The 25,485-nt window shown below is 45.1% G+C and overlaps 1 protein-coding gene across 2 annotated transcripts in view; it reads left to right on the forward strand.

Annotated features, from left to right (window-relative positions):
- The first annotated feature begins 3,982 nt into the window (after positions 1 to 3,982).
- The window catches only part of CHRNA7 (cholinergic receptor nicotinic alpha 7 subunit), a 101,893-nt gene continuing 80,390 nt past the window's right edge, over positions 3,983 to 25,485 (forward strand). Inside the window, exons 1-3 of one of the 2 annotated variants that reach the window (XM_075897345.1) lie at positions 3,983 to 4,495; positions 9,604 to 10,927; positions 12,465 to 12,604. In XM_075897345.1, the coding sequence (XP_075753460.1) occupies positions 10,873 to 10,927; positions 12,465 to 12,604 (195 nt within the window). In that variant the 5' untranslated portion in view covers positions 3,983 to 4,495; positions 9,604 to 10,872. The remainder of the gene's footprint in view (positions 4,496 to 9,603; positions 10,928 to 12,464; positions 12,605 to 25,485) is intronic. The other variant, XM_014571449.3, reaches the window with a different exon arrangement.

Consider the following 25,485-nt stretch of genomic DNA (forward strand, 5'->3'; position numbering starts at 1 on the left):
CACCTGGCAACCCTAAGCATACTGCTCTACCTCCTGCACCTTCCACCCACCGCAGCCCCCTGTCCTGAGCCCCTCATACAACCCAACCCTGACTCCTGCAACCCCACATCCACAAACTGCATCCCCAGCAGCAGCAGAAATCCCATTAAATAAAGTCTGTGAGTACAATTTTTCATGTATGCTATTATTAATCATCATGTCAATTATCAATAATATTAAGTTGAATATTTTCAGTCATGGAAATTGGCATTCTTATACGGCTCTTTGCTGACCATTGGTTATGAATTTTGATGTAGTTTGGCTCTTTGGCTTGAAAAGGTTACTGACCCCAGTGTTAGTTGGATGAAATTTACCACAATGGCAAGGACCATAGAGACCTGTGGTTTGCACTGTGCAGGGGGTCAGACTAGATGATCATAATGGTCCCTTCTGACCTTAAAGTCTATGAGTCTATGAGACCTTTGCACCATTCCAGTGTCATGTTAACCTCTATTTTGAGAGCTAAGTGGGATTTATGCAATGCATAGATATTGTGCTGGCCCTCTGCATAGGGATACATTTCTCTTTTTGCATAAGAGAGAAACAGGCCACATTTTATGTTAGATAAATAAATCTGTACACAGACCTTTGCTTATACCTAATCTTACTCTTCGAACACACGGGCTACGTCTACACTATCTTGCGCAAAAACTCTTTAGTGCAAGAGTTCTTCTGCAAAAACTCTTCCAGAAGAGAGCGTCTACACTGGCATGTGCTTTTGCGCAAGAGCATCCATGCTAGTGTAGATGCTCTCTTGCGCAAGAAAGCTCTGATGGGCATTTTAACCATAGGGCTTTCTTGCACAAGAAATTCATGTTGCCTGTCTACACTGGCCTCTTGCTCAAGAACAGTTGCTCAAAAGGGCTTATTCCTGAGGGGGAGCATCAGAGTTCTGGCTCAAGAAGCCCTGATTTCATACATTAGAACATCAGTTTACTTGCACAAGAACACGTGGCCAGTGTAGACAGGCAGCAAGTTTTTGCGCAAGAGCGGTTGCTTTTGCGCAAGATTGCATCAGTGTAGACACAGCCACACACTTTGTGAGTCACTCTGTGTACTTTATGGATAAATTAGGCAATCACAGATGGATACAACTGTATTTTCTCATTTTGAAAAAAAGAATTAATATACTGGGAAAATATAATTTATTTAATAGTGTTTTTGGTGTGTTAATAGTTCTTCCTTTTGCATGCTACCCAGTGGTGGGTGCACAAGATTTTCTGCAGATATTTGTTAGCATTTTTAAATGCTTGCTTTGACCACTGTGACAAGCTGAAGCAGCTCCCTGGGAAGGACTAATGGATCCATGCCTATCACATGCCTGGATGGGAGCTGTAAGAAAGAGGAAGCTAGAGCCACACAATGAAGTGGAAGGGATTTTTTTCCCAAGGTGTTGGAGGCCAGGGAAAAACCTTGGGGGATGGAGACAACATTTGCCAGCTGAGTTGTTTTCTTTGGTGTTATTTATGATCTTTGCACAAATGATAAATGAAGCCCTGAGTCAAGGACCTTTAAAGGAGCTGAGTGCAATGTTTGCTTCTCTGCTGTGGCTACTGAAACAGCCCAGCATAGGCAGCATGTGTCTGGTTTTTGACTGGGTTATTAAAAGATTGGTTGATGCAGAAGAGTCAGGCTCCCTACCTGGCTCTACACAGCTCCCAGGAAGCAGTGGCCACAATGGCTCCATGCACGGTACCAGCTCTGCAGCTCCCACTGGCTGGGAATTGCAGCCAATAGGAGCTGCGGGGGTAGCCCACATAACTACCTGGTCGCCCTTATGCCTAGGGACATGTTGCTACTTGTGGGGAGCCACCTGAGGTGAGTTCCATCTGGAACTAGCTCATCATCTCCTCCCTCAGCTCTGAGCCCCCTTCCGCACCCAAATTCCACTCCAGAGTCTACACCTCTGAGTCCCAGCCCAGAGCTTGTACCTCCTCCCAGAGTTCTACCCTCCACCTTCAGATGAGCAAGTTAGCAATGGTAGAGGAGACTGAGCACCAGGAGGAGGAGGAGGGATGGAGTAAAAGGGATAGGGCAGGGGTGTTTTGGTTTGTGCAGTTAGAAAGTTGGCACTCTAGGCCAGCAATATTCAACTGTGCTTTTCTGTTTGCATCATGTGGGCAATTGTCTTTTCTGTTTGCATCATGTGGGCAATTGTCTTTTCACTCTGTAAATATCCATGAAAATAATTCAAATGTGAGCCACTTCCTGTAAGCATTCACACCAGAAATCTGATTGTAAGAGTTAAACTCGGGTCAGGGAACAGAAACAATACCAGAAGATTTATGTGCCCACTCACAGCTAAACACCAGAGTTCAGATTAAGGATTTTGAATTTAATAACAAACTACAGAGTATATAAAATGGATTTAATAACTTCAAATAACAAATATGAGCTATTCCACACTCAAGAAAATAAGTATCAAGGAAATTATTTGTTATGAATTATTCTCAGCTTGTACAGCACTGGAGGTTGGGCTTCCATATCATCTATAAAGAACAGATTTTTCTTTTTTAACCTTTTCCAAGAAACAATTAAGTTGTTGACTTATCTTGAATTTTTATAGACAAAAATTACTTTTATTGTTACTGCAAGTTTAGTCTTTATTAATTATAATGAACTCATTGGAAATAGGGCAGAATTTTACAACTGAGCTTGCTTTTAATCACTAAGAAGGAAAAATGTTGAGGTCCCCAAATGATTTTAAATAATATGATTGTGTTTGTCTGTAACTAGCATGTGTGTTAGTGATGGCTGATTGAGTACTGCACTAGAATATAAATTCTAAATTGCATAGGGCTAGAGTCACAAAGGATATGTCTACACTACCACCCTAGTTCGAACTAGGGTGGTAGTGTAGACATACCCAAAGGGGTTTAAAGTCATGGTGTTGCAACAACTAATGGTGCTCTGTCAGTGGAATTCATAGCTCTGAGGTAAGTGCACAGGTACCCCATGTATTGTAGGGATTCACAGAAGCCAGCATGCTGAGCAGGGAACTGCCTAAGGTAGTCAGGAGTGAAATAGAATCCTAGGGCTGAAAGAGACCTCAGGAGGTCATCAAGTCTAGCCCCCTGCCTGAAACAGGACCAACCCTAACTAAATCGCCGAGCCTCATTTGCTTACCTAATGAGCCACCATTTTTTCAGAAGAGGCTCTTGTGCAAGAAAGAGCATCTACACTGCCCTTTCTTGCATAAGAAAAACCCTCTTGTGGGATGCTGTTCTTCTTGAAAAGTAATAGGTGTAACGGCATTGTGCAAGAGGGTTTTTCTTGCGCAAGAAGGGGCAGTGTAGACGCTCTTTCTTGCACAAGAGCCTCTTCTGAAAAATATGGTGGCTCATTAGGTATGCAAATGAGGCTGTGATATTCCATGCTTAGCCTCATTTGCATATTACTCAAGCAAGAAGCCGCAAGTGTAGACATAGCCAAAGGGCTTAGAAAAACTTAAAAAACAACAACAGCATGAGCTTAGGTGGGCACAACCCACTTCTTCAGATGAATGGAGTTTAAAGGGGTCCAGTTTTCAATTAAATAGCACAGAGAGGGGATGGAGGAGAGGGAAGAAGAGGAAAACAAGGAAAGAAATGATCAGTGTCCATGCTAATTGAAACTGATAAGAATACTCATGATACCAGCTACATTTTTGTTAGTCTCTAAGGTGCTGCAAAACGATTGGTTGTTTTTTCCAGGTACAGACTAACAGGGCTACCCCTCTGAAACTTTTGAAAGGGCTTAAGCATGTTAAGCATTCATGGCGGTGAAGCCCGTCTTCTGAAGGTAGGGGGGAAGCCCTTGTAGCCAATATAGGGCACTGCTTTCATCTCCTTCCTTGGTGTAATTAACCCGCCCCCGCTTTCGGGGAGGAGAGGGGGCCGAGGCGGGCGGACAACAGCACGTGTCTCCGCCCCCAACAGCTGGAGCAGCCCGTGGTTACTGCCTCGCCTCATCGCAGCGGGGCTCAAAGACCCTCCTGGCCACCAGGCTGCCAGGGCAGCGCGGCGGGAGAGGCTGGGGGCGCGCGGTCCGGCTGCCGCGGGGAAGGGGACCCCCCCCACCCCCACGCACTCCGCTTGGCGGGCGGAGCCGTCGGGCCGTGCGCGCCCCGTCCCAGCGGACTCGCAATTCGGCGGCCAACTTGCCCCGGGAGGGCGAGGGAAGGTTCAGCGCGACGGGATCGCAGCCGCCAGCAGAGGGCAGCGCCGAGCTGCGGACGCGCTCTCCGTGCTGGGGCGGGGGCGGAGCGCAGGTGACCCCCTCCGGCGGCCTGTGGCAGAGCGGCCGCGGGCAGCCCCGGGCAGGCGAGGGAGCCGGGCTGTCTCACTGCAAAGGGATGGGGGGGCGGGAAATGCGACCGAGCTCTGGCTGGAGCCGCAGGTTTGCCCCGGTCCCCGGCTCTTCAGCGGCCTCGGGCAGTGCTGGATAGGAACCCGCTGAGGCGTAACCGTGCCCGAAGGTACATGGGGGGTGGCTGCAAATGCCTCGTGCCTCTGCCGCGTCTGTGGTTTGGGATGAGCGGGGCTTTGCTATCGCCGCAGCGCTGCTGCTCCTCGGCTAGCGCCCCAAAGAGGCTGCCGGAGTCGCCCCCCTGTGTGTGTGCGGAGGGGAAAAACCAAACTGAAAGAGCCTGTCCTGCCCTGCTGTGCCCGCTTAGCTGCTCTCAGTTCCTGGTCCTGAGTGCGGACCAGGTGAGGGGCCCTTGAGAAGTAACTAAACAGGGAACTGAGCTGGGTGTCTTAGGCGATTAGGGCTTCAGAAAAGTGAGTGGCCTTTCAGAGTGCAGCACTGGGAGTGAGGGGCAAATTGCTGCTTTCTGTGTTGTTTGATGAACACTGGCTGGGTTCAGCTCAACATGAAAGTAATCAGAAATGGACCCTACCCCCAGCCAGTTCTATCAAAGCAATAGCAAATGCCTGCTCCAGTGCACCTGCCCAGGACAAAACTATTGGGGCACAATCCTAGAATCTGAGGATAGGGATTTGACTGGAAAGTAATAACCCATTTATTGACTTACAATACTTAAAAAATTGTGAGGGGGAAACAGTGAAAATGTTTTAAAATATAAATGTTGCATGTATCATGATTGTTTTCCAAATTGTGTACATTATACATGCATCAGTCATGGGTTTGTTGTGAAATCAACCTTGATGTTTCTCAGAAATAGTGCAACAGCTATTTAGAAGGTGGTTAAATTTATCTGATGCAATTTTAACAACTATTAGTAATTAGGGATGTAAGAGTTTAACTGATTAACTGATAAACATCAGCCTGAGGGATTGGCAGTCTGGGGGGCCAGCAGCATTGGGAGTTCATGGGACGGCTGGCTACCTGTGAGACCATGGGGTTGGCGGTGCAAGGAGACAGGAGCCCGGTAGGCCGGTGCTGGTGGGAGCTCATGGAGCCAGCAGTCCACGAAGCTGACACTGTCAGGAGCTTGCAGGGCTGGTAGTCCACAATGGTGGCACTGGGATCCATGGCATTGGCAGCCCGTAGCACCGGCAGCTCATGAGGCCTGTGGGGCTTATAACATTTAACTGTGTAACTGATTAAAATTCCATCAGCTACATAGTTGATTTTTTTAACCTTTTTTACATCCCTACTAATAATCAGAACTGGTTCTTACACTCCAGCTAATCACTAGTTCAGTCACTGACCTTCCCTCTCCCTCCATCTGACAACATCCCACAGTATAAACCATGTCATGGTGCTCCTGACCACAGAACATTTGCATGGAGAAGAGTTGCTCCAGTACACATTTGCATTATGGTTTTGGAGAAAGGAGTGCACAGCCATCCAGCACAACATAAAAAGCAGCCACAGTTTGCCAGTGGTGGTTGGCCTCCCCTCAGTGCTTCCCCACAGCATAGTCTGTGGGTGGAGTTCTAGTGGCATCTCAACTACACTGTGGTACATATCATGAGCAAGGGTAGTGTTAACATTGCCAACCAAAATGCACAGGTGTCTGCTTGTGCAGGGAGTTGCAGTTTATGCTTTGCTGCCTCAGCAGGATTCAGTCAGTACCTAGAAGTGAAATTGATTGGCTCCCTCCATTGCTACAGAAAGGCCAAATGCCTAAGTGCAACTGACGCACCCTGGCTGAGCTGTGTAGAAAGGGGTTAGAAAGAGACAAGGCTGCATGAAGGGTTCTGCATCTTTCTCCATACCATGGAACTGAGAATTTATCTATATGCACAATTTGTTCCATATAGTTAGTGATACAGTCCCTTTACTGCACCTGCAGTTAAATGAGTATAGCTTCTTCAAATAAGGGAAGGGGAATAAAGTGTTAAGGGAAAGCTACATTCACAGGAAGGTTTGCATGGAGTTAATTACTCTAAGTAGGAAAAGAAGTTGCTAACTGAAGTAGTTGAATTGGTACAAAATAGTATGCAGGTCAGACCTAAACCTTACAGTAGGTTTCTCTCTACATTTAATATCTGTGTTTGATATGTAGTTAGGCTGAGAGAGAATAGGTGCAGTCAATACATCCCTCAACTGTAGAGATCCACTTTGTGTTCTGCTAGGAGAAAAATTTAATCTACATATGTCCAAGCTACTCCTACTCCCAAACCCATTTACTCAGCCTGAAATCCATAGCCCAGGTGCGGAACCTAAGTGAAATTTTCTAACTAAAACGGCACATTAAAAAGAAACTTAATAAATTTGTATTTTGACTATTTCCAGATGGTTTCTCTCTAAAGTACGGAGTTGTGACATGCATATATTTCCTCTTGAGCACTGATTACCGAAAATTTTGATTTTAAGGAATAGCCTAAGTGTTTGCTTCCCTGGAAACGTGCTTTTTCTTTAAATTATGGTTTAGTGAACTGTAAAATGTCCCACATATGCTAATCTGAATGAATTAGCTATTTGTGAAATTCTTCAACAAACTGGAGATGTCTCTGGGCAAATCTGATCTTCACAGAAGGTTTATACAAGGGTTCGGGGGAGGGGAGAGGGAGAAGAGTGATTGTTGATCACATCCACTAATTAGTCAGAATTATGAATACATTTCACTGATTGATGAAGTAATCCCTGTATGGGGTTAGTGTATACATTTAAGTTTGTTAGAATGCTTCAGTATCCTTTGGTTGAAAGACCAGCAAACACAGAAACACTACTGTCTATAAAGTAGTCAGATATTTTAATACACTCCTGAACAGCTTTGGGAGCCTGATCCTGCTGAATGGTGAGTGGATTCAATATCAGCTGAAGTCCACTGATGTGCAGGGTGCTGAACATCCTTAATGGTTTCAGTCCTCCTGGGTTCCAAATGCTGGAAAAGCATAAAAATATGAATTGCATGCAAAGGCAATCTTTGGGGAAGGAAAGGAAAAAAGACCCCAGAAGACTGCTCTTACACTGAAGCAGCAAAAATATTAAAGAGATCTGAATCTCTAGAATGGCAAGGGTTGGAAGCTCTGGGGTGGAGAATAGGTTACATCTACACGATGGCTACATCTACACTGCAGGCTTTTTGCGTAAGAACAGCTGTTCTTGTGCAAAAACTTGCTTGGTGTCTACACTGCACACGCTTTCTTGCGCAAGTAAATTTACAGTACAGCTTCTTCTGTTGGAAAACAGGGCTTCTTCTGCAAGAGTTATTCCTCTCCCCATGAGGAATAAGCCCTCTTGCGCAATAGCTCTTCCACAAGAAGGCAGTGTAGACAGGCAGCATGATTTTCTTGCGCAAGAAACCCCTATGGCTAAAATGGCCATCAGAGTTTTCTTGCGCAAGAGAGTGTCTACACTGCCATGGATGCTTTTGCTCAAAAGCAGATGGCAGTGTGGACGCGCTCTTGTGGAAGACCTTTTGCACAAGAACTCTTGCACAAAACAGTTCTTGCGTAAGAAACCCGCAGTGTAGACGTAGCCGATAAGTTTTGCCGGAAGAGGCAATGCAAATGAAGCGTGGATTAGCATTTTCTCAGACTTCATTTGCATAATCTCTTCTGATCCATTTTTGTGCGAAGGGTTTTTGTGTAAAAACAAGCAGTGTGGACGTTTCTTTTTTGCGCAAAAAACCCTTTTTGCTCAAGATCCGTAACTGATCAGAAGAGATTATGCAAATGAAGAGTGAGAAAATGCTAATCCATACTTCATTTGCATTGCCTCTTCTGGCAAAACGTGTAGGCTGCGTTTAGACTGACATGATTTTGCGGAAATACTTTTAACGGAAAAGTTTTTCCGTTAAAAGTGTTTCTGCAAAAGAGCGTCTAGATTGGCAAGGATTCTTTTGTGCAAAAAGTGCTTTTGCACAAAAGCATCTGTGCCAGTCTAGACGCGCTTTTGCGCAAGAAAGCTCCGATGGCCATTTTAGCCATTGGGCTTTCTTGCGCAAAAAATTAAGGTGCCTGTCTACACTGGCCATCTTGCATAAGCATCGGGGGGAAGGATAGCTCAGTGCTTTGAGCATTGGCTTGCTAAACCTGGGGTTGTGAATTCAATCCTTCTAGAGGCCGTTTTGGGGCAAAAATTTGTCAGGGATGGTGCCTGGTCCTGCTGTGAAGGCAGGGGACTGGACTCTCTGACCTTTCAAGGTCCCTTCCAGTTCTAGGAGATAGGCAATCTCCATTAATTTATAAAATTTAATTTATCCCTGAGCAGGAGCTTAAAAGTATTTGTGCAAGAAGCACTGATTTTGTACATTACAAAGTTAGTGCTCTTGCACAAATTCAAGCGGCTAGTGTAGACAGCTGAGAAGTTTTTGTGCAAAAGCAGCTACTTTTGCGCAAAATCTTGCCAGTCTAGATGCACCCATAGGCTACGTCTACACTTCAAGCTTCTTGTGTAAGAACGACACTTCTTGCACAAAAACTTGTTGGCCATCTACACTGCACGCGTGCTCTTGCGCAAGTAAATTAACAGTAAGGCATCAGAATAAAGGGCTTCTTGGGCAAGAGTTACTCCTATTCTCACAAGGAATAAGCCCTCTTGCGCAAAAAGGCAGTGTGGACAGGCAACAGGTTTCTTGTGCAAGAAACCCCTTTGTCTAAAATGGCCATCAGAGCTTTCTTGCACAAGAGAGCATCCACAGTGCCATGGACACTTGCACAAAAGCACATCTCTTGCGCAGAAGCACATGGCAGTGTGGACGCACTCTTGTGCAAGACCTTTAGCACAAGAACTCTTGCACAAAACAGTTCTTGCGCAAAAAGCCTGCAGTGTAGATGTAGACGTAGTGTAGATGTAGCCTATGAGATTTGCTCTTAGCTCACACACCCATTGAATATGGTAGGTTTTCTGGTGTCCTTTAAAATGCATTTAGCATAATCAATAAATCAGGGGCCATGGATTTCTCCTGCAACTCTTTAAATTGCATGGTTTGCTAGACACTGGAAATAACCATCTCACACCTGACCTCCAAGCTCTGTGCATCAGATGGGATCTAAAGAACACAGAATGGTCCCTGCATATAAATGTTATCTGATTCCACCTGCCCCCAAACAAATGTGACTGAGGTCAGATCCTTGGCTATGGCCACAATGTACATAGTGCAAGTCAGGGGTGAAGAGGGCGGCAAAGGTGACTTAAAACCCTCTGCAATCCTTTATCCTTCTGCAGCGGTCGATAGATCAGTATCCTTTGCCGCATTAGAGCAAGAAGTTCAAGCCAGGGCCAGGCTCTAGTGGCCCCAAGGAGCTGAAGGCACTGGTGAGGAGAAGCATGGCATCGCAGGTCCCAGCCACAGATTTTTTTTCCTGTTGCCCCAGCAACCTGACGTGAGAGAGGCATAAAACCATCTAATTTCTGCTTCAGCAGTTGAGCTTTTTATGAGGGGTTATGCTCCTCAGGGACAGGTAAGTTCACTTTAGGGCCAGTTCATGGTGGCTGCTGCACCACACCAGTGGATCATGCACTATGTTTCAGGAGGGCAGCTAAAGTTCCAGTAAGATTCTCTCACTTATGGGTCCAGAATGTGTTTTCCCTCCTCCCTTATAAATAAATACAAGTTTAGCACAAGTTTTGATTTTCTTTTCTTTGTCCCAGAACAGGAGCCCCCATGCTGCTGAGTCAGCTCCATTGACTTGCATTGATGGATTTATGGCTACCCCAGTGTCTGGCTGTTGAGTAGAGAGAAGGGTCTCAGTAGGCAGGGATGAGCCAGAGCTCCTGCTCCCCTTCTGTGTCTCATCCCAATGACGGCTCCAGCTCAGCTGAGTTGTTAAATGGTGAGCAAGAGTAGCTGGATCCTGTGGTAGTGAAGTGCGTCTCTTGGAGTGAGCTGCAGAGACTGGCAGTGGGATGGGGCCAGGGGAGCTGTGTCTGAGTGACTGTCAGAGCTGAGTAGCCACTGAGGGAGGGAAGGGGTGGAGAGAGTGAGATCCGCTCTTAGCTCACACGCACAGGCACAGCCGTATAAAGCTAGGGCTGCTCTGTTGAACAGGCTGCATTTCTCCTGCTGCCGCAGCAGCAGCAACGGCATCTCTGGCTCCTCTCCGCCCTGCTTGTAGGTGTAGAGGGATTAAGGAAAGGAGGGAAATCCATCACGTAGAGGAGGAAGTGGAGGAAGGGGGGCATTCATTAGCATTCCTGTGCTTTGCCTGAGCTGGCAGCATCTCAAGGAGAGATCCGAGGCCAGCCCAGGAAGGGAGCTGAGATTAGGAGTGGGAGCCCTGTTCCTGACACCCAGCCCCCCAGAACTCCTCAATCCTGTTTGCCACCAAGCACTTGCCTTCCAATCTCTGCTCCACGTCTCTTTCCCTCTCTTTATCCTGTTCCGAGTGCCTGTTCTTGGCAGCTGCCTGACTGCTTTGGGGCTTGAACTGAACTTTGCTTCTGGCTTTGGGTCTCTGCATCTGCCGTACTTCCCCAGCGAGGCTGGCTGTCAGGATGGGACTCCAGGAGCTGACTGTCTGGCTGACCGTGGCCGTGGGGCTCGTACATGGTGAGTGGACTTTCTGTGCTTCTCTTTCCCTTTCAGCCCTCTCTGACTATTTTTATGAGGGCTCTGCTTGCCCACACATCCTTTGGTAAACCTTTCTCCACAGAGTTTGGGTTTGAGTTTACTCTCCTGGTTCTTGTCATCAGGAGTAACCTTGCTGATGAGGCTACTGTGCAGATGCTCTACAAGCTCTCCCTAGCCCAACAGGTAGCCAGGTGCAATGCTTGTCAAGCTGAAGGGAAGGGATGTGATCACTACTGTGCCAGCATGTAAGGGGGATGTTCTGTAAGGGAAGAAAGAGGCAATTGCCTGGCCCTTTAATTCCTTTGGAGAGTCTTCTGCAGGACTCTTTTGCAGTGATATATGGACTGATGCGCACCCCTGTATTTTCCCCTCTCCTCACATACTGTTTTTGCATTGGTGTTCAGATCAGTAGTGCGAAAACTGTTCTTTAGCTCAGATCCCCATCTAGGATAAACCTCTTTAATAGCATTTAACTCTTTGTTAAGGGTAGAGGCTAGAAAGCTGAATAGGAAGGGAAACAGACCTCTGTCTTTCTGACGGTAAACTCTTCAGGGCAAGGGCCCTGACTTCCTTTGTGTGGGGAATACAGGTTTGGTGATCTGGAAATAAGCTAGAGGAGGGAATGTTGCTTTAGGATGGGGACAGGCACATAACACAAAAAAACTACTGATTCTTACAGTGCTGTGGATTTTCATTTGTATACAGTACTCTAATTATCTCTTCTAATGGCTCTTTCATACTCTGTGTGTGGGCGTGATTTTTTCTCACCAAAAGTAAATGACAGAATCAATGCCCTCCCTGGAATGATATGGCATTTTGAGGTGCATAAAGATTATAAAATTTCCCCAGTGTTGTTTAGTATTTGTATTACTCTAATGCCTAAATACCTTAGTTGTGGACCAGGGCCCTGTTGTGCTAGGTGTTGTTCACACATAGAGCAAGAAGACTGCCCATGCCCGTGCCCCAGGGAATTTACAGTGCAATGATATGTGTACTTTGGTTGTCCTTATAACTTCCAGTCATACTGACATTGCCTTGTCCTTTTCAGATATATCATATTCTTCTAGTTGCAGCTATGCTACAGCAAGTATCAAATTATGAAGTGTATTTCATCCCTTAAGAACTGGTACATCTCACTAGTTCTTATCCCTGATCCAAAGGATGCAAATGTTGACACTGCAGTTTTAACATTTAGAAATTACTCTCCTGGGTAACAGAGAGGAACTGGTCAGAGACACACCAACCAGAAGTTTTACCTACTGAGTTAGAGAAGAGAAGAGGCAAGTGGAAGCAGTTTTGGGCTAAGAGTTTGCTATGGTAACTAATGGAACAGATGTAATACATGAATTATGGTAACATTTATTGCAAGGAGAAAATATAAATCAAAAGGCAGTGTAGTGCTTGATTTGGCTAATGGGAACAGATTCTGAATGGAAGCATTTCTGAGCTCTGCATTCTTTCACATCATGATGCTGGCAGTAGATTCCTAAGAATTTATCTATTTACTTGTTCAAAGTGTCCCTGCAAGGAGAGTTCCAGAGGAAGCTCTATAAGGAGTTGCTGAAGAATTACAATCCTCTGGAGAGGCCCGTGGCCAATGATTCCCAGCCGCTTACTGTCTACTTCACTCTCAGCCTCATGCAGATCATGGATGTGGTAAGTCTTTAACATTACATGATGCTACTTCTTTAAAAGGCTGAACATTACTGCACCTAATCAACTTAGCAATGGTACTATGAGTGTGATGGGTGGATGGTAGAGCTTTTTAAAGAAATCACAGGTAACCAAAGAGACAGTTCATAGCGAAGTTTTGTCTTATTAATTTTAAAAAAATAAAACAAGACTTTAGTTGAGTCAAATGAAAGTCTTTCTGAGATATGCTCAACCTCCTAGATATTCACAAACTTACCAATTCTCAGAATAGATAGTTTTCAAAGAAAAAGCCAAAGTCCTTGCTTTCTCATAATACTTAATTATACTTTGATTCAACATGCAAGTGCTGTCTTTTGAAAAAGATAGGAAACAAAGATCCTGATTACAGTGGCTGTTCATGAACTCATGGCACCTTTTTCTGGAGGTGGGGTATTCTGGTAAATCTCACCTTAGATTATTGTATTTTACATAGCTTCAGTATCTTGTTTTAAATAATCTATTATTTGTGTCTTATGCTAAACTTTTTTGTACCCATGTGCTATTAATTAGTTCCTGTGTTTCACACCATAACTCGTCACATATCAACAGTGAATGAAGTGATTTCTGTGCAGAATTTTTTATATTTGCATTTGTGAAATGCCAAAACTGCTGTGAAAAAACCCCTATGAATGGCTAGAATGTACTATAAGAGTTCACAGATATGTGATAGTAGGTGGTTATACTATATTGTTTACTACTTCATTCATTTTTATTAGATTTAAAGTAATTTAGTAAATTAGTTATTTAAAAAAACTAATAGTTAATTTCCAAATGTCATAATGTCTCCAACAGATGTTTAAACTAGTAAAAAACATTAGGAGCAGCAGAATAAATAAATGGATGGGATTGTACAAGACAGCTTGATTTTTTTCCCTTAGAAGCTGCTGATTGGCAAAAGCTGGTCACTGTTGATGAGACTGTCATAAGATCAGTACACAGAAAGCTGTGCAGGCTTAAATGTTCATAGTTTCCAATAAATACAGGTTAGACCTCCCTGGTTTAGCACCCTCAAGGCCTGAGTGGTCCGGAAAGAGGGATTTTGCCCAACCAGAGGAGGTAATTACTAGGCCCCCTGCCACCAGCCCCTCCTGCCCAGCTCTGCTCTTGGCCAGGCTTCTCGTCTGGCTCCCCACCTGCCATCAGCTCCGCTGCCCTGCTATGGCAGCCCATGGTCCTGCCACTGGGGCTCCTGGCCTCACTGCAGCAGACCGCTGCCCTGCCGCCATTGTTCCCCACTCTGCCATGGCAGACCACTGCCCCATCCAGAGCCCGCTGGCATTCCAGCCACTCTGCCACAGCTCAGCTCTACTCCCATGGCAGGGCTCCCAACCACTGGCCTCCCTGTAGTCAGCCTGGCTGGGTTCCTGGCTCCCACAGATCTCCTGTGTCTAGCCCTCCATCAGGTCTCTCTGGAGGTCCTGCTGGACCACAGATGTTGACAGACCAGGGAGTCCTGGTTGAGAGAGGCCAGACACAGGAGCCCGTTTAATTTTTAGGCTGCAAGTTTTACATCTCCATGACCTAAATGGGAATCATGATGGGTATTTTTAGTTTGAGATTTATTATTCACTGACATGAGTGTAGTGAGCAGTAGGCAATGGTTTGTGTCTGTGCAATTAAGGCCAGCAGGTAAACCTATCACTTATATTCTAGCTGTGGCTGTTGTCATAATAGTTTGAATGCATGATCAGTAAGAACGTAATGATGCCTGTACTGGGTCAAACCAATGGTCCTTCTAGCTCAGTTTCCTGTCTTCCAGCAGTGGCTGGTATCAGGGGCTTCAGAGGGAAATAACAGAATAGGGATGTTTATTGAATGATCCATCCTGTCGTCCAGTCCCAGCATCTAGCAGTCAAGTTTAGGGACACGAGTGTAGGGTTCTAAGCTTGACCATCTGGGTTTCTGACAATTGATGGACATAGTCTCCATGAACTTACCTAGGATGGATGTGTTACATAGGCTGGAATAGGCAATTTGAAGAGGCACTGGCAGCTTAAATATGGTGCAAGGTTTAATCAGACTGTGGCTGCACCTTCATGGGCACATAGTAGAGCAGTGGTCTCCAACCTTTTTAAGCCCAAGATCACTTTTTTAATTTAAGTCAGTCCAGGATCTACCTCAAACCCAAATACCCTGACCCCACCCCTTTGCCAAGGCCTTGCCCACCTCACTCTGGGAAGATGGGGTACAGGGAGACAGAGTGACATCAGTGCCCCTGTGCCTCTGTCTCCCCCACACTGCACAACAAGCAGGAGACTCCCAGGGGGCAGTTCTGAGGCTCTGGGTAGAAACAGCAGGGCAGTACAGGGAGGGGCAGCTGAAGTGTCCCAGCCAAACTAGTCAGGATCACCTGTCAGAGGCTCCAAGATCTACCAGTAGATTCTGATCTACTGGTTGGTGACCACTGTAGTAGAGAGAGGTCAACTATGTTATGGCTCAGAAGCAGTGTTCCCTCTAATTTCTTACGTCCATGTATGAATGACACGTTTTAGTTATGTGTACTGATAGGCAGGTGATACATCACTTACGTATTGGTGCACATAACAAAAGTCATTCTGCACAGGGACAGTATGTGGCAGGGGTGAGGGTGAGGAGTTCACAGTGTAGGAGGGGGCTCAGGGTTGAGGCAGAGATTTGGGTTGCATGGTAAGGCCTTTGGCTAGGGATGCAGGCTTTGGGATGGGCCTGAGGATGAAGGGTTTGGGATGCAGGCTACCCTGGGAAGAGAGGACTACTCCCAGTCCTTTCTCACTGTAGCAGCTTGGGGCCAAGTGAGAGGTGCTTCTCCACTGTCCCGGGAGTCTGTCCTCCCCAAACTGAGGCAGGTCTGTGGCAGCTCCCAGTTGGGGCCAGTGGGCAGAGGCACCTCTCCCTAGCCACGGCAGCTCCACAGCAGCCCCAGGTTGGGGCAAGTGGGCAGAGGCACCTCTCCTGTGGCCATGGCATCTCTGGGGCTGAGGATTGACAGGCAGAGGTGCCGCTCCTGCAGCTGTGGCAGGTTTGGAATTTTGTGGGAGTAGTTTTTTCCCTGCACGGGGCTTAATAGGTAGCAGTGCAGCCACACGGCTGTGCAGCTTAGAGGGAACTTAGGTCAGAACCATATGCATAGCAGTAGACTAATGGAGATGGTACTAGCTTCCCTGTTGGATAGAATACACAGGTTGATGGTGGTAGTAACAGCAACAGGTTTTTTTACAGTAATGCCTAAGGAATGACCATGAATAGGGATCCATTTTGCTTGTTGCGGTACAAATCCAGAGTTAGACTGACTGCCCCAAGGAGCTCACAGTCTAGATCAAACTTCCATCCCATCACTTAATTTCATCTGGCCTGCAGCAAATTTTCACGCTGTGGGCCAGAAGCCCTTGTATGCCCTTGCAGCCTATTGGCACAGGGGAAATCAGGGAAGGTCGGCTCTGCATGCTGCTCCTGCCCTCTCTGCAGCTCCCATTGGCCAGGAGTTGCAGCCAGGGGGAGCTATGGAGATGGTGCCTGAGGGCACAGGCAGCAGGCACTGTGCAGAGCTGCCCATTCCTCTTCCTGGGGGATGAACATGAAGGCTGCTTCTGGGAGCAGTGTGGGGTCTGGGCAATCAGGGATCCTCTCATACATCCCAAATCCCTCATCTCCCCGACCCTCAGGCATGCACACTAAAGCTGTGAGGGAAGTTTTGAGCCTCTGCTCCCTCCTACCTCGCACGGCTGGATGTGGCCCATGGTTGATGTTTCGCTCTGTCAGTGGCCCCTGATAGAAAAATGGTTCTGAACCCCTTGTCTAAATGAATGAGACAAGCAGAATGAACAATGTGATAGCCACAGATATGTTCTGCATTTTTGTGCATTTTTTCGATCGACTAGTTGATTAGTCAGTAAGAAGGAGAGCTGCAGCGGGGTTAGCTCCTGGTCCCAGCAAGCTAACTCCGCTGCAGCTCTGCCTTTTAAAGGCTGAAGAGCAGCAGAGGGAACCTGGCCCGAGCTGGGAATCAGCTAGCCCACCTCATGTTGGGTCCCCTCCTCTGCGCTTCTGATTTTTAAATGTATAAGAGTCCATGGGCTCTTAGTATGTTTAAAGGGCTGGTGCTCAGTGGGAGTGACCTGACACAAGCTAGGCCAGCTGATTCCTGGAGGCTCTTAATACATTTAAAGGGCTAAAGCGCAGCAAGGGGGACCCAGACTGAGCCGGGAATCAATTGGCCCAGCTCGTGCTGGGTTCCCCCTCCTGTGCTTCTGATTTTTAAATGGATTAAGAGCCTCCTGGCTGATTCCCGGCTCATGACTTGTTCCTTGCTACTCCCCTGCCCTTTATGGGGATGGTGTTGGGGGGAACCGGCTTTTAAAACAGCTCCCCCAGCACCGGCTCCTGGGGGAGCAAGGCAGGGGAAGCGACTGGTCGAAGAACTAATCGACTATCTGATAAGCTTTTGTTTTACAGGATCTTTCAAAAAAACCTTCCCTTTTCAAAAGAACCACGTCTAGACTGCGGTTTTACTTTCGAAATAGCGCTTTTTCAAAAGAGCGCCATGATGCGATTATGCAAATGAAGCACAGAAAATTCAAATCCCGGCTTCATTTGCAATTTTGAAGTGCCTAATTTACATCCCTCTGTCCAAAGAGGGATGTAGTCTAGACACACCCGTAGTGTGGATGCTAACCGTGTTATTTCGAAATAAGGGGAGATTTTTCAAAATAACTTTCCAGTGTAGACATGGCCTATGTGTGTACACTAGAACGGGTTCGTCAGTACAGGCAGTCCCCGGGTTACGTACAAGATAGGGACTGTAGGTTTGTTCTTAAGTTGAATCTGTATGTAAGTTGGAACTGGCGTCCAGATTCAGCCGCTGCTGAAACTGACCAGCGGCTGACTACAGAAAGCCCGAGGTAGAGTTGCTCTGCCCCGGGCTTCCTGGAATCAGCCTCTGATCAGTTTCAACAGGTTGAATCTGGACGCCAGTTCCGACTTACATACAGATTCAACTTAAGAACCCCAGGTGTCCCTAAGTCAGCTGCTACTGAAACTGATCAGCGGCTGATTCCAGGAAGCCTGGGGCAGAGCAACTCTGCCTCGGGCTTCCTGTAGTCAGCGCTGGTCAGTTTCAGCAGCGGCTGACTTGGGGACGCCTGGGGCAGAGCAGCTGGGGTGATGCTGGGTTGCTCCAGTAGCGCCGCTCCTCGGCGCTACTGGACCAATCCATCAGCACCCCAGCTGCTCTGCCCCAGGCGTCCTGATTCAGCCGCTGCTGAAACTGACCAGCAGCGGCTGAATCAGGACGCCTGGGGCAGAGCAGCTGGGGTGCTGCCGGGTTGGTCCAGTAGCGCCCAGAGCGGCGCTGCGGGACCAACCGGCAGCGCCCCAGCTGCTCTACCACAGGCGTCTGGAGAAAAGCCTGGACTGCTGGGGGGTGTGTGTGCTAGGTGCGCCCCTCTCCCCCCAGCAGACCAGGGAGACACGGGCGGGGGACCGAGACGCACCGTGGTCCCGCCGCCCGGGTCCTCTGCGGCTTTGCTTCCCGTCTCCCTGGTCTGCTGGAGACCAGCAGACCAGGGAGATGGGAAGCAAAGCATCTGAGGACACCGGCAGCGGGACAGCCGCGGCGTGTCTGGGCTGTCCGCTGCCTGCGTGCTTCCCGGCTTTGCTCCCCGTCTCCCTGGTCTGGGGAGATGTGGAGCAAAGCCACGGAGCACGCGGGCAGCGGACTGCCCAGACGCGCCGCGGCTGTCCTGCTGCCGGTGTCCTCAGAGGCTTTGCTTCTCGTCTCCCTGGTCTGCTGGTCTCCAGCAGACCAGGGAGACGGGCAGCAAACCCCGTTCGTATCTGCGGATCCAACATAAGTCAGATCCGCGTAACTCGGGGACTGCCTGTATAGCCATAGTGGCAAATCCTCCTAGTGGGGATGTAATTTATAGCAACAAAAGAGTTTAACAACTGTTATTCTATGGAATTGACAGGCAGGGAGAGAAACCAGCCAGTCTTCACACTATAAAATAAATGAGCATTCTTCATTTTCATCAAGAATCAAATACTGATGGGGATGATAAATACTCATTACAACAATTACTCATTTAACAAACTAGTAGCAAAATATGCCACCAACCTACTTCCTGGTGACTGATGCATTCACTTTACTTGACTCACTTATATGGTGGATTAAGGGTGCATCTCTAGTGCACAAGACTGGACACCGCCTCTATAGTAATCACTTTAATTGTTCCTAGTGAATAGAATGCGGAAGTCCACAACTTATCTGCTATTGTTACTTGCTCAGCTCTCTTGTATTTTCTCCTGCACAGGGGGAGGGGGCAAAAAGCTATTCCACTGCACTGCCATAGTGGGAATTACCTCCACACAGTTTAACTTTCTCTGAGAGACTTCATGAATGCTCCCACCTAGAGGCTACTGAGTCTTCTTTTCTAATGTGCTTATTACTGTAGAGGCTGGCATCAGTTACTATAGAGAACTTTCTGGGTGTCTGGCTGATGAGTCTTGCCCACATGCTCAGGGTTTAGCTGATCGCCATATTTGGGGTCGGGAAGGAATTTTCCTCCAGGGTAGATTGGCAGAGGCCCTGGAGGTTTTTCGCCTTCTTCTGTAGCATGGGGTATAGATCACAGCTGGAGGATTCTCTGCATCTTGGGGTCTTCAAAGTATTTGAAGACTTCAATATCTGAGATATAGGTGAGAGGATTATTCTAGGAGGAGTGGGTGAGATTTTGTGGCCTGTACTGTGCAGGGGGTCGGACTAGATAATCATAATGGTCCCTTCTGACCTTAAAGTCTATTAGTCTATGAGTCTATGAGCTTTAGGTAGAGAGGAAGCTACTCTCGGAGTCTTGCTATGGTAGTGGTAGATTGAGAGATGAATTTAGCACCAGGCTATATAATCACTTGAAAGATTGCATGAAGTGGTATGAAAGGTAGCTGAAGGAGGAGGAGAAACAAGGGGAGCATGCCAAAAATGAAACTGTGGGGAATAGTAGAAAGAGCATGTGCTGGTTAACTGAAAGGTCTGTTAAGAGGAGAAAGTGGGAGGGCCTGGTGGGAATCAAGAAGGAGAGGATTCTTCAGAGGAAAGATGATATTTGGGATGGGAAGATGTGATAGTTTATTTCTAACAAAGCGGGTGGGTTCTATGTACCATTTGGTCTTTATTTCTGTGCTCGCCAATAGAAAATCATGGCATGGACATCTATACACTTAAGTCTTTATCCTGTGTTCTTCAACTCATCTTTTTTCTATATTGTAACATTCTCAAGATTAAGATGATGTGGGAACAGTCTACTGGAACAGTTTTTTAAGGACAGTTTATTATGCTGTTCTAGATACAAATTAACATTTCCCCTCTTTACTGTTGTGTTTCACCTTTTTTTAAATGAGACCTGCCAACCATTTGATAAAGGGTGTGAAAAATAGCCTGCTTTCTTTGTGACTTGTCATTTCCTGACATTTTATTTCGAAACTTGTGGCATAGCAATGTAGGGTGGGCAAATAGGCTGTTATTCAAACACCGAGGGCCTGTTATTTAGAAAATATTTGGTAATTTTGGGATCAAGACAAGTGAACTGGAAATTAAAGGGGTAAGAAATGAACTATGATTTATAGGAAAATTGGAGCAATGGGAATATTTCAGGAACATAGAGAGAGGAGAATCAACTCCCCCTTTTGTATTTGTATTAGTAGCAGTCGTAGAGGAGGGTTTCCTACGCGGATAGGCTATAACAGCATCAACAGTGAGCATGTATAAAAGATGTGGAGCATGTCTTATAAAAACCAGTCCTTTATGTAGAGTGTTCTTCTTCTTCCTACCTCCAGTGGTGAAAACAAACTGTTACCATAAACAGCTATGCTTCTAATCCCATCCTACCCTCCATACTGCCTCGTACTACTCTGCAGTGTCAGCATTGGATATAAAGTCACATAATCCTGTATAACATGAAAAGCTGTCAGTGTATAAAATCTCACACAATATATTTTCTGAAATCTGTTGAAAATAAGTATTTTCCCCATGGGATGAGTCAGGATGGTTTTTATTTAAACATGAGTTGGTTATCTTATTTTTTCCTACCTTCGCTTACTTTTCACACTATTGTAAGTCTGAGCCTGGAGCTACATAGGAATGTGATGTGAATTTACTGGGAAGAATTAAGGGGGAAATCTTGCTCTTCTTCTGTAGTGTTCAATAGAAGAAGGTAGCAAAACGAATGCAGTTCTAAGTCTATAAATGGCACTCAGAAAGGAAAGATGGTAGCTGAACAACATACAGTGATGATGGCAAGAATTTTGTATTCCTCCTTTGTAATTGCACAATGGAGATATTTAATTTACTGTGATATAACATGATCTGGAGAAGTTTTTCCAAAAGACCTCGGGGACATCACAAAATACTCTAGCCCAGTGGTCCCCAAACTTTCGTGACTGCTGGGTGCCCGGGGCAGGGCTGCTCACGCGCCGTGCTTCCGGGGGTGGGGCCATGCATGCGCCGCATGCCTGGGGGTGGGAGCTGCCCACGCGCCCTGAGCCCAGGGCCGGCACTGCGCATGTGCCCGGGGCAGGGGCCGCCCACGTGCCCTGAACACAGGGCCGGCACCGTGCATGTGCCGTGCACCTGGGGCAGGGGCCGCCCATGCGCCATGCACCCGGGGCCAGCACCACACACGTGCCGTGCGCCAGGGACAGAGCCAGCCCAGATGTTTCGGCGGACGCACGTAAATGCCCCGGTGAGCGCCATGGCGCCCATGGGCACCGCATTGGGGACCACTGCTCTAGCCACTGAATGCCAAATCAGCATAAGTCCCTGCTCTAGATTTCTCAAGAGAAGACAGAGGGCAGAGATGGAATATCTGAGTTGCTATCCTGTTCAAATCTTTTATGTGTAGGTTTTTTGCATCTGTAGAGTTGCAGAAATAACATTTAAGAACCCTTGTTCCATGAAACCCACTCAGGTCCCCTTTCCCTCTCCAATAGGACGGGTACAAGAAAAATACTTAAGTAACAAGTTTAACAGAATTGTTGGCTATTTGCTTTAAAGCATTTCCTCTTCCATGCTGTACTTGTCTCCTTTTTACAACGCAGACAGAACAAAGCATTGAAGTAATTTAATTGAATGTTCTTGGTTGTACTGTTTTCTTTCAAAAATCATATTTTATGTCTGGGAGCTTGTTGCTTCAAGGCATTAGCGGTCTCTGTTCTTATTGGTGTAAATATATCGTAATGGCAGTTGATGTATTTTTTCATCCCAGATCAGCAAAGTATTTGGGGATATGGTTGCTGTCATAAGGACTTAATCCAGTGCTTGAGTGCTCTTCTGAACTGGAGCTGTAAGGTTCTGTCAATATTTTCTTTTTAAATTGTGAAGTGGGAGCATTTGGAGTCTGTGTAAGGGGGAATGATTTTGTGTCTTTCATTTTACACAGGATTGGAATTTTGTATACAAATTATTCTTGTTTATGTAGACTTTTATTAACCAGGTGAGATATTTTAAAGTTAAGAATACAGGAATTTTTGTACTGGAACAGACCCTGGCTTATAAAGCTAAGTATTTGCTTTCTGGTATTGTCAGTAGTAAGTGCTTCAGTAGATATTCAGACATTTTGTCAAATGTTAGTATATGCTTCATTCTCTTTTGAGCTGCATGGGTTTAAACCCCCTATGTTTCGTTTTAAATTTAGAGTTTGTATGCAATATCTCAATGTGACACTCTCAAGAGTTTCAACTGATTTCACATCAATTTTATGTATCTTTTATAATTTCCAAACAAAACCAAATCAACACAGCACTCATAAAAATGAGCCAGATTCATAATCTTGGAGAGTCTCTAAACAAACAAACAAAAATGATCCCAGTTTTTGAGTTTATACCAAATCCCACAACCAGGTGAATTGTGTAGATTGTGTTTTTAATTGCTACCAATTTAAATATATATAGTATTGCTGTAGGACACAAATATCAACATTTGAAAATGTATTTGATGTTTTCACTTTTTTGATGGCTACATTCATTTTCAAAGTCTTGCTTCTTTTTATATGAAACCAACCATTTTGTATGCAGTGCTCTCACAGTTGTTAAATAGCCTGTTAACTAGGTACCGGCTAACTGTTTTAATTAACATGAGACATGACTCAAATTTTGGTAATATTTGCACCAAATTTAATTAAACACCACAATCTGCCAAATATTTCAGATAAATATTCACCCCATTATTTTTCATTTTCTTCCGCTTTCTTTCATTTCTGCTCAGGACTGAAAACAAAAATGCTGAAATACTGTTTATGTGTCGTATCTTGTGTGAATGTGTTTTTGTTGGCTTTTCAGACAAAATTAAGGATCCAGACTTTTGGCAGTTTATCTCAGCTGACGTTTTCTCATCATGGCTATACAAAGCTAAGGTCCTGGTTATACAAAAGCTGAGTTTTACACACTGTGAGTAACATGTTTCACTTCAACAGGAATGCGCACCTTGCTTAGTCAAACCTGCATATATGTCTCAGCAGGATCAGGACCTCGGATAACAAATCACTTAGATTCAACAAACAAATATCAGAGTGAAATATTTTGAAATGTTAAAGAAAACCACACTCTTATTCAGAGAGAACAATGACTTGTATAAAACCAATCACCCATCAAAGAAAAGAAAGAAAAATAAATCTGGAAGAATAAAAAGGAGCTGAATCAACAAGCATGTTGAAAATGAGTGCTAAGAACATACATAAGTTGTTTATCAAGTCTCAACAGCCTCTTTCACAAACAGTAGCTCTTGGAGAAGCTCATCAAATCTGCATTGTCCTTTGTAATTGTTAGCATTCATTTGTGGACTTTAGAAAAAGTCTCTGAGTCTCTCTGGTTTCTTTCCCTGCTCTGTCTTCCTCTCTCCATCCTGCAGAGAAAATGTGCAATCCATTAATCTCCTTGAAGATATTTCAATTGGAGCAATGCTCAAATATATTTTCCAATAGTTTTTAAATAAATGTGCTCTTGAAAGTTACTGGATAGACAAGACAGAGATGTGTCTACACTGAACATAAGAACAGCCATACTGTGTCAGACCAAAAGTTTGTCTAGCCCAGTATCTGTCTTCTGACAGTGACTAATGATAGGTGCCTAATGCAGAGGGAATGAAAAGAAAGTGATCCCTTCCCCTATAGCTCATTCTTAGCTTCTGACCGCATTCCTATCCATCCTGGCTAATAGCCATGGATGTACCTATCCTCCATAAATATATCTAGTTCTTTTTTGAACCATATTAAAGTCCTGGTCTTAACAACATCCTCTGGCAAGGAGTTCCACAGGTTGACTGTGTGTTGTATGAAGAAATACTTCCTTTTGTTTATTTCAATCTTACTATCTATTAATTTCATTTGGTGACCCTCTAGTTCTTGTGTTATGGGAACAAGTAACTTTTCCTTATTCATTTTCTCTACGTCAGTCTTGATTTTATCTACCATATTCCCCCTTAGTCTTCTCTTTTCTAAGATGAAAAGTCCCAGTCTTTTTAATCTCTCCTCATATGCTGTTCCAAACCCCTTAATAATTTTAGTTGCCCTTTTCTGAACTTTTTTCAGTGCCAAGATATCTTTCCAGATGAGGCACATCTGCACACTGATTTCATTGCAGTTAAATACCTGCAGCTGGGTCATGACAGGCTGACTTGGACTTGCAGGGCTCTGGGTAAGAGGCTGTGTAATTATGGTTTATATATTTGAGCTCAGGCCCTGGTCTATGAACTTCAGGACTTGTGAACTCTCCTCTCAATGTCCAGTAGAGTTACTATTTTGTAATGGGCAATTTCTATAGAAATTTGTCTCAGAATTGCTGCACCAAGAGAAAAATATTTTAATTAGTTACCAGCAAAGCAATTCATATATCTAACATTTGTCTCCTATCCTTTGTAAGGCTGTTCTGTTATTACAAATAGAGAGGTCATACAACTTCCTATGTAATAACAAGATTTATTGAATACTTCCCATTATAGTTGGGTAAAAGTTCTGCTTTTTTCAGTAACTTGAGATCATCTGTAGAATTTCCGGTTAACAGGACAATATATTAAGGAAAAAGTACTAATACACACACACACACACACACACACACAGAGTTTTAACTATAGCAATAATCCTCACCAGATACAACATCCAGATTTTGAGGGGCCCTTCCTCTAACCTTCTAAAACATCAAAATGAATACTCCCTTCCTGTATTCTGTAACCTAGGATCTCAGATTTTGAGGTTCCAAGGGAATCAGGCTGGAATTACAACTGGGAAATGAGATTTTAAATGCGCATTCTACCGTATATTAAAATATGAAACCAGTGGTCTGTAACCTATTATCTTTACATAATATAGCTCAAAATAGATTATCAGTAAATTTAAGTCATGTAATTATGTATATGACTATTTAAATTACAGAAAAGCAGATCATATTTCTTCAGTAATAAAGCCATAAAAATGACATTTTGTGATTAATTATGGGGGTGATAGAACTCTAGTATTTTCCAATAGTACAGTTAAAATACTTACTCTTCTCTAATACGTATATAGTCTCAAGTGGAGTTCCTCAAGTTTTGGGACTGGTTTTGTTCAATATCTTCATCAACAATTAGATAATGTCATACAAAGTGCACTTACGAAGTTTGCTGATCATATCAAGAGGAGAGGGGTTGCAAGTACTTTGGAGGAATGGATTAAAATTCAAAATGACCTGTACAAACTGGAGAGATGATCTGAGGTAAACAAATGTAAAATACTCCACTTAGGAAGAGCAACCAGTTTCACACAAACAAAATGAGAAATGACTATCTAGGAAGGAACACTGCAGAAACAGATCTAGGGGTTATAGTGGACCACAAGTTAAATATTGGT

The sequence above is a fragment of the Pelodiscus sinensis genome, chromosome 14, assembly GCF_049634645.1.
Source record: "Pelodiscus sinensis isolate JC-2024 chromosome 14, ASM4963464v1, whole genome shotgun sequence".
Classification (NCBI taxonomy): Eukaryota; Metazoa; Chordata; order Testudines; family Trionychidae; genus Pelodiscus; species Pelodiscus sinensis.